The sequence below is a fragment of the Bombina bombina genome, chromosome 6 (genome assembly GCF_027579735.1).
Source record: "Bombina bombina isolate aBomBom1 chromosome 6, aBomBom1.pri, whole genome shotgun sequence".
NCBI classification, from domain to species: domain Eukaryota; kingdom Metazoa; phylum Chordata; class Amphibia; order Anura; family Bombinatoridae; genus Bombina; species Bombina bombina.
Genome location: NC_069504.1, coordinates 725,864,003 through 725,876,035, shown reverse-complemented (window position 1 = coordinate 725,876,035; position 12,033 = coordinate 725,864,003). Strand labels below are relative to the sequence as shown.

At 39.9% G+C, this 12,033-nt stretch overlaps 1 protein-coding gene across 1 annotated transcript in view; it reads left to right on the top strand.

The window, feature by feature from the left end:
• KRI1 (KRI1 homolog) overlaps nucleotides 1-12,033 on the top strand; it is a 93,699-nt gene that overhangs the window by 38,739 nt on the left and 42,927 nt on the right. The window contains exon 15 of the mRNA XM_053717926.1: nucleotides 7,970-8,120. Coding sequence (XP_053573901.1) covers nucleotides 7,970-8,120 — 151 coding nt within the window. The remainder of the gene's footprint in view (nucleotides 1-7,969; nucleotides 8,121-12,033) is intronic.

Genomic DNA, 12,033 nt, shown 5'->3' with positions numbered 1-12,033 from the left:
CTCTGTCTTCAGTGTGGTTACTATGGGCCCCCCGTATGGGTATCTAGTCTCACCTCGCAATTTCTGTGGCTTAGATAGCACGATATCCAGGTAGCTGTGGTGGCGTCTCCTCGTTCCGACGCGCGTTTCGGGACTCCGCCCCTTTCTCAAGGAATTTACAGGTAATGGGGTGGAGGTGTGACTTAAATAGAATCAATAGTAATCTCATTGGCTACTCGCATACACACCCCCACTCTAACGTCACATTCTACACTCGTGTTTGTGAAAACATTGCTGAGATAGAAAACGAATGAATCTAAGACTCACGAATAGCTGGTGATCGCTGCCGAGCAGGTACTAAATAGGCTCCACATAACTCCCCAGTGAGAATATGTCAATATATGACACCTTCGAGATCCAACCGCTGTACTTTCTCTGTTCAGGGAATTATAAATGTATATATATAGGCATCCGCGGCAAATTTCAATTATAGCTCTGTATCTGCCATCAATCAACGTACCTTAAACGAAACATTCCCTCTCATCAATATTCCGCGCACAGCGTGTTTAATCAGTCTAAGTTAATATTTCATATTGAGTGTAATTTGTTCAATACCGGGGGTCCCGCTACGGGATATCCTATTTGTGTAAAAAATTAGGGAGACTATATGCAGTCGGTTAAGGCAACGCATGTCTCAGAGGCCCTCTTTCTGACCCTGTTCTATGCTGATTCTCACAAATATGATATTTCTAACAAATGAATCATATAAAAGAAACTACTAGAGTTAGTGTATATCCGGACCATGTACATTATTGCATCTCTCTGTCCAAAGAATCAATTAATCGGCTCAGACAAAGCATATCCCAAGGGTCTCAAAGAGCCCTTTCCTACCCTATTCTATGTTGTTTCTCGCAGTTCTAATTTCTATAACAAATGAGTCCTACAGAAGGAACTGCCCTTATGTCATCGATTCTGCTTCAACGTATTTATCGGATAGATGGTTAATTCTATCCAAAGGAAACTAGATCCCATACATCCTACGTAGATATCGCAGGACTACCGTTATTGGATCTAAGTGTCCACAAGTTATAATTTGTTTGAACCTTTATCATGGCTCTATACCATGTGTATTGTTGGATTTTCATGTCCAAAGCATCGCAATTCTTCATACCCTTTCCTACCTCTCTTCAGTTTTTCATCTTTTAGAGAGGACATATTCAGAGAAGGAGATTCGCCAATTAAGAACTATTGAAAAGCTCAGATAAAATTTCCCCAGGAAATGTCTCTATTAAGACCTCTAGGGACCATGGTATCCAATTTTTTAATCCATAATGCCTCCTTGCGGAATAGTATTTTCTGTCTGTCACCTCCCCTCCGTAAGGGGGAGACCCCATCAATCACTTGAAACCTTAATTGGCTCTTGTTGTGTGCCAATCGGGTGAAATGATGGGCCACAGGTGCATCCTCGTCATCCTTGCCTATGGCTGCTTTATGCTGGCGTATCCTATCACGGACAGTCTGTGTGGTCTCTCCTACATATGCTAGGCCACATGGGCACTTAATAACATATATAACATATTTAGAATTGCAGGAGAACCTGCCATTGATCGGAATCCTTTTACCTGATAAGGGGTGGGTAATATGATCCCCTTGTAACATAGAATGGCAGAGGGCACAGTTCATGCAAGAAAAGGAGCCTTTCTTATTAATTGTAGTTGGTTTTCTCATGGAACCCCAATCAGCCCGTATTAATTCATCTTTCAGGTTTTTATTTCTCTGAAAAGAGAATAGTGGAGTCTCTTTAAAGATCTTGCCCACCTGTGTATCCTCCCTTAACAGGTGCCAATGTTGTAAGATTATCCTTTTGAAGACCTTGCTATGTGAACCAAAATGACTCACAAAGGGCACTGAAAATTTTTTAACTTCACGAGTAGTCTTACTCAATAAACTAGCCCTGTCAATGTTCAGTACTTTATTCATGTTATCTTCCAGAATATGCACTGGATATCCTCTGTCTAAAAATTTTTTAGACATTTCATCCAGTCTCTGTAGGCAAATTCCTGGATCATCCACAATCCTTTTAGTCCGCAGTAATTGGCCTAATGGGAGGTTCTTAATCAGAGAAGGGGGATGGAAACTTTCATACCGTAAGGTATTATTCCGATCCGTTTCTTTAGAGAATAGATCACTTCTGAGTTTCTGATCTGTGATCGATATCATAGTGTCTAAAAAGCTCACTTTGGACTTACTTGCTTCCATAGTAAACTTAAGAGATTCATGTGCCGAATTAAGTTTTGATACAAATTGTATCAAGCCATCATCACTACCAGTCCAAACAAAGAAGACGTCATCTATGTAACGGTACCAGCCTAAGACAGATTTTTTATAGTCTTCATCTTTATAGACCACATCTTCCTCAAACTTCCCTACAAATAAGTTCGCATATGTAGGTGCTACGTTTGAGCCCATGGCTGTTCCTTGTTTTTGGACATAGAATGTATCTTCAAATAGAAATTTTTTTTCATATAAAATGATCTTTAAGAGATCTTTGATAAGTCTCCTTTCATTCGGTGAATACAAATTGTCCTTTTTCTAAGAAATAGAATACTCCCTCTATTCCTAATTCATGAGGAATCGAGGTATAGAGACTGGCTATGTCCATTGTGACCAGTTGGCTATTCATAGGAACCACCAATGGAGATATCTTGCACAGAAAGTCAGTCGTGTCCTGTAAATACGAACTTAAATAACCTAATAAAGGTCTGATGAGTTGATCTACGAATACTGCTAATGGTTGGAACATTGAATCCGTACCCGCGACAATAGGTCGACCGGGAGAATCAATAAGTCTTTTATGTATTTTGGGTAATACATAAAATACCGGTATAATCGGATGTTCTTTGATCAGGAATTTCGCCTGTTTCTTAGTAATGATATCAGAGGCTAAAGCTTCCTCAATTATCTTGCTAATTTTGTTCTTTACCCTCGGTGAAGGGTCAGCCGTCAATTTAGCATAATTCTCTGTATCCTGTAATTGGCGGAGGACCTCCTCCTTATATTTATTCTTATGCATGATAACCAGGGCACCGCCCTTGTCAGCTGGCTTCAGGATCAAGTCCTCATTTTTCTGAATGGATATCAGTGCTAATTTCTCTTGTTTGGAGATGTTAGACTTCATTTTTGTACGGAAATTTCTTTTAAATTTTTCAAAGTCTTTTTTAATTAGGGTAATATATGCTTCAACTGAAGCATTCGTGTGGGGAGGATTAAAAGTACTCTTGGGTCTAATATTTTGTACATGGAATTGAAAGGGACTGGTAGGCTCAGTGATGTTAACGTCTCCTTTGTTCGCAAAGAAACTCTTTAATCTCAAGTTCCTAAAAAAACGATGAAGATCACATTCTAATTCAAAAAAGTCTGGGGTTGTAGTAGGGACAAAGGATAATCCCTTTTGTAATACCCCTTTGATTGCCTCACTTATCTCAATCCCTGATATGTTAACTACTAAACTCTCTGCTCCCTCCGATAAGTGAGGCAATCAAAGGGGTATTACAAAAGGGATTATCCTTTGTCCCTACTACAACCCCAGACTTTTTTGAATTAGAATGTGATCTTTATCGTTTTTTTTAGGAACTTGAGATTAAAGAGTTTCTTTGCGAACAAAGGAGACGTTAACATCACTGAGCCTACCAGTCCCTTTCAATTCCATGTACAAAATATTAGACCCAAGAGTACTTTTAATCCTCCCCACACGAATGCTTCAGTTGAAGCATATATTACCCTAATTAAAAAAGACTTTGAAAAATTTAAAAGAAATTTCCGTACAAAAATGAAGTCTAACATCTCCAAACAAGAGAAATTAGCACTGATATCCATTCAGAAAAATGAGGACTTGATCCTGAAGCCAGCTGACAAGGGCGGTGCCCTGGTTATCATGCATAAGAATAAATATAAGGAGGAGGTCCTCCGCCAATTACAGGATACAGAGAATTATGCTAAATTGACGGCTGACCCTTCACCGAGGGTAAAGAACAAAATTAGCAAGATAATTGAGGAAGCTTTAGCCTCTGATATCATTACTAAGAAACAGGCGAAATTCCTGATCAAAGAACATCCGATTATACCGGTATTTTATGTATTACCCAAAATACATAAAAGACTTATTGATCCTCCCGGTCGACCTATTGTCGCGGGTACGGATTCAATGTTCCAACCATTAGCAGTATTCGTAGATCAACTCATCAGACCTTTATTAGGTTATTTAAGTTCGTATTTACAGGACACGACTGACTTTCTGTGCAAGATATCTCCATTGGTGGTTCCTATGAATAGCCAACTGGTCACAATGGACATAGCCAGTCTCTATACCTCGATTCCTCATGAATTAGGAATAGAGGGAGTATTCTATTTCTTAGAAAAGGACAATTTGTATTCACCGAATGAAAGGAGACTTATCAAAGATCTCTTAAAGATCATTTTATATGAAAAATATTTTCTATTTGAAGATACATTCTATGTCCAAAAACAAGGAACAGCCATGGGCTCAAACGTAGCACCTACATATGCGAACTTATTTGTAGGGAAGTTTGAGGAAGATGTGGTCTATAAAGATGAAGACTATAAAAAATCTGTCTTAGGCTGGTACCGTTACATAGATGACGTCTTCTTTGTTTGGACTGGTAGTGATGATGGCTTGATACAATTTGTATCAAAACTTAATTCGGCACATGAATCTCTTAAGTTTACTATGGAAGCAAGTAAGTCCAAAGTGAGCTTTTTAGACACTATGATATCGATCACAGATCAGAAACTCAGAAGTGATCTATTCTCTAAAGAAACGGATCGGAATAATACCTTACGGTATGAAAGTTTCCATCCCCCTTCTCTGATTAAGAACCTCCCATTAGGCCAATTACTGCGGACTAAAAGGATTGTGGATGATCCAGGAATTTGCCTACAGAGACTGGATGAAATGTCTAAAAAATTTTTAGACAGAGGATATCCAGTGCATATTCTGGAAGATAACATGAATAAAGTACTGAACATTGACAGGGCTAGTTTATTGAGTAAGACTACTCGTGAAGTTAAAAAATTTTCAGTGCCCTTTGTGAGTCATTTTGGTTCACATAGCAAGGTCTTCAAAAGGATAATCTTACAACATTGGCACCTGTTAAGGGAGGATACACAGGTGGGCAAGATCTTTAAAGAGACTCCACTATTCTCTTTTCGGAGAAATAAAAACCTGAAAGATGAATTAATACGGGCTGATTGGGGTTCCATGAGAAAACCAACTACAATTAATAAGAAAGGCTCCTTTTCTTGCATGAACTGTGCCCTCTGCCATTCTATGTTACAAGGGGATCATATTACCCACCCCTTATCAGGTAAAAGGATTCCGATCAATGGCAGGTTCTCCTGCAATTCTAAATATGTTATATATGTTATTAAGTGCCCATGTGGCCTAGCATATGTAGGAGAGACCACACAGACTGTCCGTGATAGGATACGCCAGCATAAAGCAGCCATAGGCAAGGATGACGAGGATGCACCTGTGGCCCATCATTTCACCCGATTGGCACACAACAAGAGCCAATTAAGGTTTCAAGTGATTGATGGGGTCTCCCCCTTACGGAGGGGAGGTGACAGACAGAAAATACTATTCCGCAAGGAGGCATTATGGATTAAAAAATTGGATACCATGGTCCCTAGAGGTCTTAATAGAGACATTTCCTGGGGAAATTTTATCTGAGCTTTTCAATAGTTCTTAATTGGCGAATCTCCTTCTCTGAATATGTCCTCTCTAAAAGATGAAAAACTGAAGAGAGGTAGGAAAGGGTATGAAGAATTGCGATGCTTTGGACATGAAAATCCAACAATACACATGGTATAGAGCCATGATAAAGGTTCAAACAAATTATAACTTGTGGACACTTAGATCCAATAACGGTAGTCCTGCGATATCTACGTAGGATGTATGGGATCTAGTTTCCTTTGGATAGAATTAACCATCTATCCGATAAATACGTTGAAGCAGAATCGATGACATAAGGGCAGTTCCTTCTGTAGGACTCATTTGTTATAGAAATTAGAACTGCGAGAAACAACATAGAATAGGGTAGGAAAGGGCTCTTTGAGACCCTTGGGATATGCTTTGTCTGAGCCGATTAATTGATTCTTTGGACAGAGAGATGCAATAATGTACATGGTCCGGATATACACTAACTCTAGTAGTTTCTTTTATATGATTCATTTGTTAGAAATATCATATTTGTGAGAATCAGCATAGAACAGGGTCAGAAAGAGGGCCTCTGAGACATGCGTTGCCTTAACCGACTGCATATAGTCTCCCTAATTTTTTACACAAATAGGATATCCCGTAGCGGGACCCCCGGTATTGAACAAATTACACTCAATATGAAATATTAACTTAGACTGATTAAACACGCTGTGCGCGGAATATTGATGAGAGGGAATGTTTCGTTTAAGGTACGTTGATTGATGGCAGATACAGAGCTATAATTGAAATTTGCCGCGGATGCCTATATATATACATTTATAATTCCCTGAACAGAGAAAGTACAGCGGTTGGATCTCGAAGGTGTCATATATTGACATATTCTCACTGGGGAGTTATGTGGAGCCTATTTAGTACCTGCTCGGCAGCGATCACCAGCTATTCGTGAGTCTTAGATTCATTCGTTTTCTATCTCAGCAATGTTTTCACAAACACGAGTGTAGAATGTGACGTTAGAGTGGGGGTGTGTATGCGAGTAGCCAATGAGATTACTATTGATTCTATTTAAGTCACACCTCCACCCCATTACCTGTAAATTCCTTGAGAAAGGGGCGGAGTCCCGAAACGCGCGTCGGAACGAGGAGACGCCACCACAGCTACCTGGATATCGTGCTATCTAAGCCACAGAAATTGCGAGGTGAGACTAGATACCCATACGGGGGGCCCATAGTAACCACACTGAAGACAGAGAGTCTCACGGCACTATCGACATATGCACATATACGCTGAAGGAGGTAACACCACTGTTCAAGCATTTGCTTTGTTTACAACACATTCACAACACATTAATGGTCACAAACTGCCACGAGGGTATGAGATACTCGCAGTTTTGGTGAAAAGGAAAATGTGGAGTGTGATATATTCTCTGCTATAAAGGGACAGTGCACAATACCGTGAGTGAAGTGTGAAGAGGGTGTGTGTTTGGGCCGTTAGTACGTTCACAGCTCCCCGCAACATAATGTATGGCCAGTAGCACGTCCGGTTAAAGGGACATCTGAACCAAAAGATTTCAACAATTACAAGATTTGTCACTATAGCCGTTACCAGCATTCACTATGATGGATTACAAATACCATAATATATCATGTCTCCTGTGACCACCTTTATACAGTGGCAAGTAGACAAATTGCTGATGGTTTCAAACAGATACATATTGTTACAGCTGGAGGCTTTATAACGAATGAGACATTCTTGTTTTGGGAGTTGCCACAATTAATACGAGACACTCTTGGTTAATATAATACTACAGAGTTGAAGATTGAGTGGACACTCGCAATGGTTCTTGATCCTTTGAGGTCCTGAGTGGGTGGTGTCGTAATATTCACTCTCTGGGGACGCCCTGGGAGTGACATTGCATTTATTTTTCTGATGATTGTTTTTGCTTTGATGGTTTTCTTTATTTTGCTGAGGGTTAGATACGAATGTGTTTGGTGGATGGGGTATGTGTGGATTTGAGTGAACTTACACCTGATGTTTCCTTGATACTCATGATTGCTTTTTGTGAAAGATCAATTTTGATCATATCTTTTGTTGAAGAATAAAACTTTTTGACTCTAAGACTCAGTGGCTGGGATTTTTTGAAATTTTGTATGCAAAATTATATGTTAAATTATATGAATATCTTCCAGGACTATTTTTTTTTCTTTGGACTAATGTGTAATGTGTCTAGCCTCAGTCTCCCACCCTCTTCTTCAGATGGATGATGAATATGACCCTACTGCTCTTCCAAGACAATCTCGCAAGGAAAGAAAGAAAATGCGCAAGGAGGCCGAGCAAAATGCAAAAAGAAGGAAAAAATCTAAATTTGCTGAAGTTGTGAGCAAAGAGAAGCCTGTTTTTAACCCAGGTAACAAGCACTTACAGGTGTAACTCTTTAAATAGTTATCTTTAAAGGGATGTCAATTGTTTATATATCCATTTTATATAGCAGCAATTAAATACTGCAAAAACAAAATTTATGTTTACCTGATAAATTATTTTCTTTCCTGGCATGGAGAGTCCATAAAACCATTAATTACTAGTGGGAATTCAACTCCTGGCCACCAGGAGGAGGCAAAGAACACCCCAGCAAAGCTTTAAGTATCCCTCCCACTACCCATAAACCCCCAGTCAATTAGCCGAGGGAATAAGGAAAGAGAAGAAGACACAAAGGAAATAGAGGTGCCTGAAGTTTAGGAATTTTTTTTTAAGAATAATAAGCCACCTTGAAATTTAGACAAGGGCGGGTCGTGGACTCTCCATACCAGGAAAGAAAATAAAATAATTTATCGGGTAAAAATACATTTTGTTTTCTTTCCAATGGCATGGAGAGTCCACGAAACCATTCTAATTACTAGTGTGAACCTATACCCAAGCTAGAGGACACAGAATGGAAAGGGAGGGAGAAACAAGACAGGCGGACCTATACTGAGGGCTCCAACGCTTGAAGAACCTTTCTCCAAAGGAAGCCTCAGCTGAGGCAAAAACATAGAATTTGGAAAACGTATGTAATGAGGACCGCCTTTAAAATTCGCTCCACAGAAGCCTTGTTTTTAAATGCTCAGGAAGAAGAAACAGCCCTAATTGAATGAGCCGTAATCCTCTCAGGAGGTTGTTGACCAGCAGTCTCCTAAGCCAACCGAATCACACTTCACTTAAAAAAACATAGAAAAGTTGACGTGGCTTTCTGACTCCCTACGTTTGCCAGCAAATACTACAAAAAAGGCAGAAGACTGTCGAAAATCTTTAGTAGCCTGGAGATAGAATTTTAGAGCCTGAACTACAACCACGTTTTGTAACAGACGTTCCTTTTGACAAGAAAGATTAAAACAGAATGAAGGAACAACAATGTCCTGATTAATATTACGGTCCGAAATCACCTTAGGAAGAAATCTCAATTTGGTACAAAGGACTGGACTGCCTTATCCACCTGGAAAATAAGATAAGGTAGTGTAGAGCTAAACGTTCTGAGACTATACAAGCCGAAGAAATGGTTAGAAGAAACAAAACTTTCCAAGACGTAACTTAATATCAACAGAGTGCACAGGCCAAAACGGAGCCTGCTGCAGAACCCTAAGAACAAGATTAAGGCTCCATGGAGGAGCAACAGACTTAAACACAGGCCTGATTCCGACCAGGGCCTAAACAAATGATTGAACATCTGGTAAATTGGCCAAACGTTTATGCAAAATAATCGAAAGGGCAGAAATCTGACCCTTCAGATTACTGACTAAAAAACCTCCAGACCTTCCTGGAGAAAAGACAGAATGCGGGGAACCAACGGGGAGCAAACAGGTAAATCAGACCGAAGTCCCATGGAACCGCTAGAGCATCCACCAGAGATGCTTGAGGATCCATTGATCTTGAGCCGTATTTTTGGAAACTTGGCATTGAGACGAGACTCCATCAGATCCAATTCCGGAACTCCCCACCTGAGGGTTATCATTGAGAATACTTCTGGATGAAGAGCCCACTCCCCTGGGTGAAACATCTGCCTGCTCAGATAATCCAACTCCCAGTTGTCCGCACCTGGGATGTGGATGGCAGAAATCTGACAATTGTGAGACTCCGCCCACTGAAGAATGCGAGACACCTACTACCTCATTGCTAAGGAACTCCGTGTTCCTCCCTGATGGGTGATATACGCCACCAAAGTGATGTCCGATTGAAATCTGATAAACCAGACCAAATTCAGTTGAGGCCATGCTATCAGTGCATTGAAGATTTCTCTCAACTCTAGGATATTTATTGGGAGTCCAAATTCCCATAGCTCTTAAGGAACCCCAAAGTGTTCCCCAGCTGGAAAGGCTGGCATCCATAGTCACAATCTCCCAAGATGGTCTCAGGATTCATGTGCTTTGGGACAGATGGTCCTGAGAGAGCCACCAGGACAGAGAGTCTCTTGTCAGGTTGTCTAGGACTATCCTCTGAGAGAGGTCTGAGTGGTCACCGTTTAATTTCATTGCCTGAGCATGCATAACTGTAGAGGTTGCAGATGGAATCGAGCAAAAGGAATAATGTCAATGGAAGCCACCATTAGACCAATTACTTCCCTACACTACACCACCGATGGACGGACAGAGGACTGAAGAGAAAGATAGACAGAAAGAAGTTTGGATTTTCTGACTTCCGTTAAGAAAATCCTCATGGAGATTGAGTCTGTGATCGTCCCCAAAAAACATACCCTGGTATTTGGCACCAAGGAACTCTTCCAGATTCACCTTCCACCTGTGAGAGCGGAGAATCAACAACGGAGAATCCGTATGGGATGTTGCTAAATGAAAAGCTGGCGCCTGTACCAAGATATCGTCCAGGTATGATGCCACCACAATTCCTTGAAATCCGGCCACTGCCAGAAGAGCCCCTAGAACCTTTGTAAAGATTTGTGGGGCAGAGGCTAGGCCGAAAGGCAGGGCTACAAATTGGATTTGTTTGTCCAGAAAGGCAAACCGCAGGAATTGGAAATGATCCTTGTGGATAGGAACATGAAGATACGCTTCCTTCAAGTCGATAGTAGTCATTTACTGATCCTCCTGAACTCAAGTGAGAATAGAATGGATAGTCTCCATTTTGAAGGACGGAACCTAGAGATATTTGAAAAGGGAAGGAAACAGAGGCGCCAAAATGGCCTAGTACCACCAAATCAAGTAATAATAAAGGTATGACAAATGACTACTCACAAGCGTGATGCACCCAATGGTGTTACTGAGACAGGCTGGAACTTCAAAGTAGTCTAACTCACTGGATGGAAACAAACTGTTGTCCAGATTAGGAAGTTTCCAGGGGAATCCCAGCTGGTGCCTGTATAGGAATATAAAGCGAACTACCATGGCCCAGTACAGTATGGTAAAGCAGAGTGGTTAAATAAGGTCACACAAGATGAACAGCACCTCCTGGTGCAATACAGGTAGGCTGGGACTTCTCAGCCACCCAGCAGACTGGGAATTGGAGTGTAACCTGTGTGGCAGTCAAGTTCAAAGTATTGGGTAATAGAATACAAAAAGCAGCAAGTTTATATAATAAAAACAATTCTTTATTTAAAAGCAACACGTTTCTCAGCCTCTATAGGGCTGTTTCCTCAGGCTATTATACAAAACATTAAAAAATACACTTGCTATTTAAAAGGTAACCAACCTTCTGATTGGTTAATAGATAATGAGTTCCATCTGTATATTGTAGCCTTATTATGCTTGGCTACCATGGTAACAAAAGGTAAACAACATCATCTATACATATAGAGATATAAAAAAATATTACTGACAATAAAAAATGTTAATCGACCCATCTACATCTATACTGGCAGTGCTTCTATCCTTAGGTGAGTAGATATAAACAAACATTCAAAACATATTACCTGTGATCATAATAACAATATTAAATAAAGCAGTCACTTGTTGGTATCAAATCATAATAAACTAGTTAAAGATTGAGTTTCCCTAATTGATAATTCCTGGGGTTAACTGTGTTGAAACATGTTAAAACGTATATATTATTATTGAAAAAATATATATCACCTGCTTGTAAATCTAAAACAACTTGTATTAGTCATCGTCGATAACGTCTTAGACCAATTACCACTGATGTAATGGACACAGATGTTAGTGAGGGATGTTTTGTATATGAACCCCATACCTTAATTGAAGATTTATTTGATGAATACATTCACACCAATCTCAAATTAAAATCTTCTTTTGTTCCTTTCAAGACTAACAAGAATCATATTGATATTTTTTTTCAATTTGATTTTGGAAGATTTGGAGAAACTATCAAAAAATCTAAAA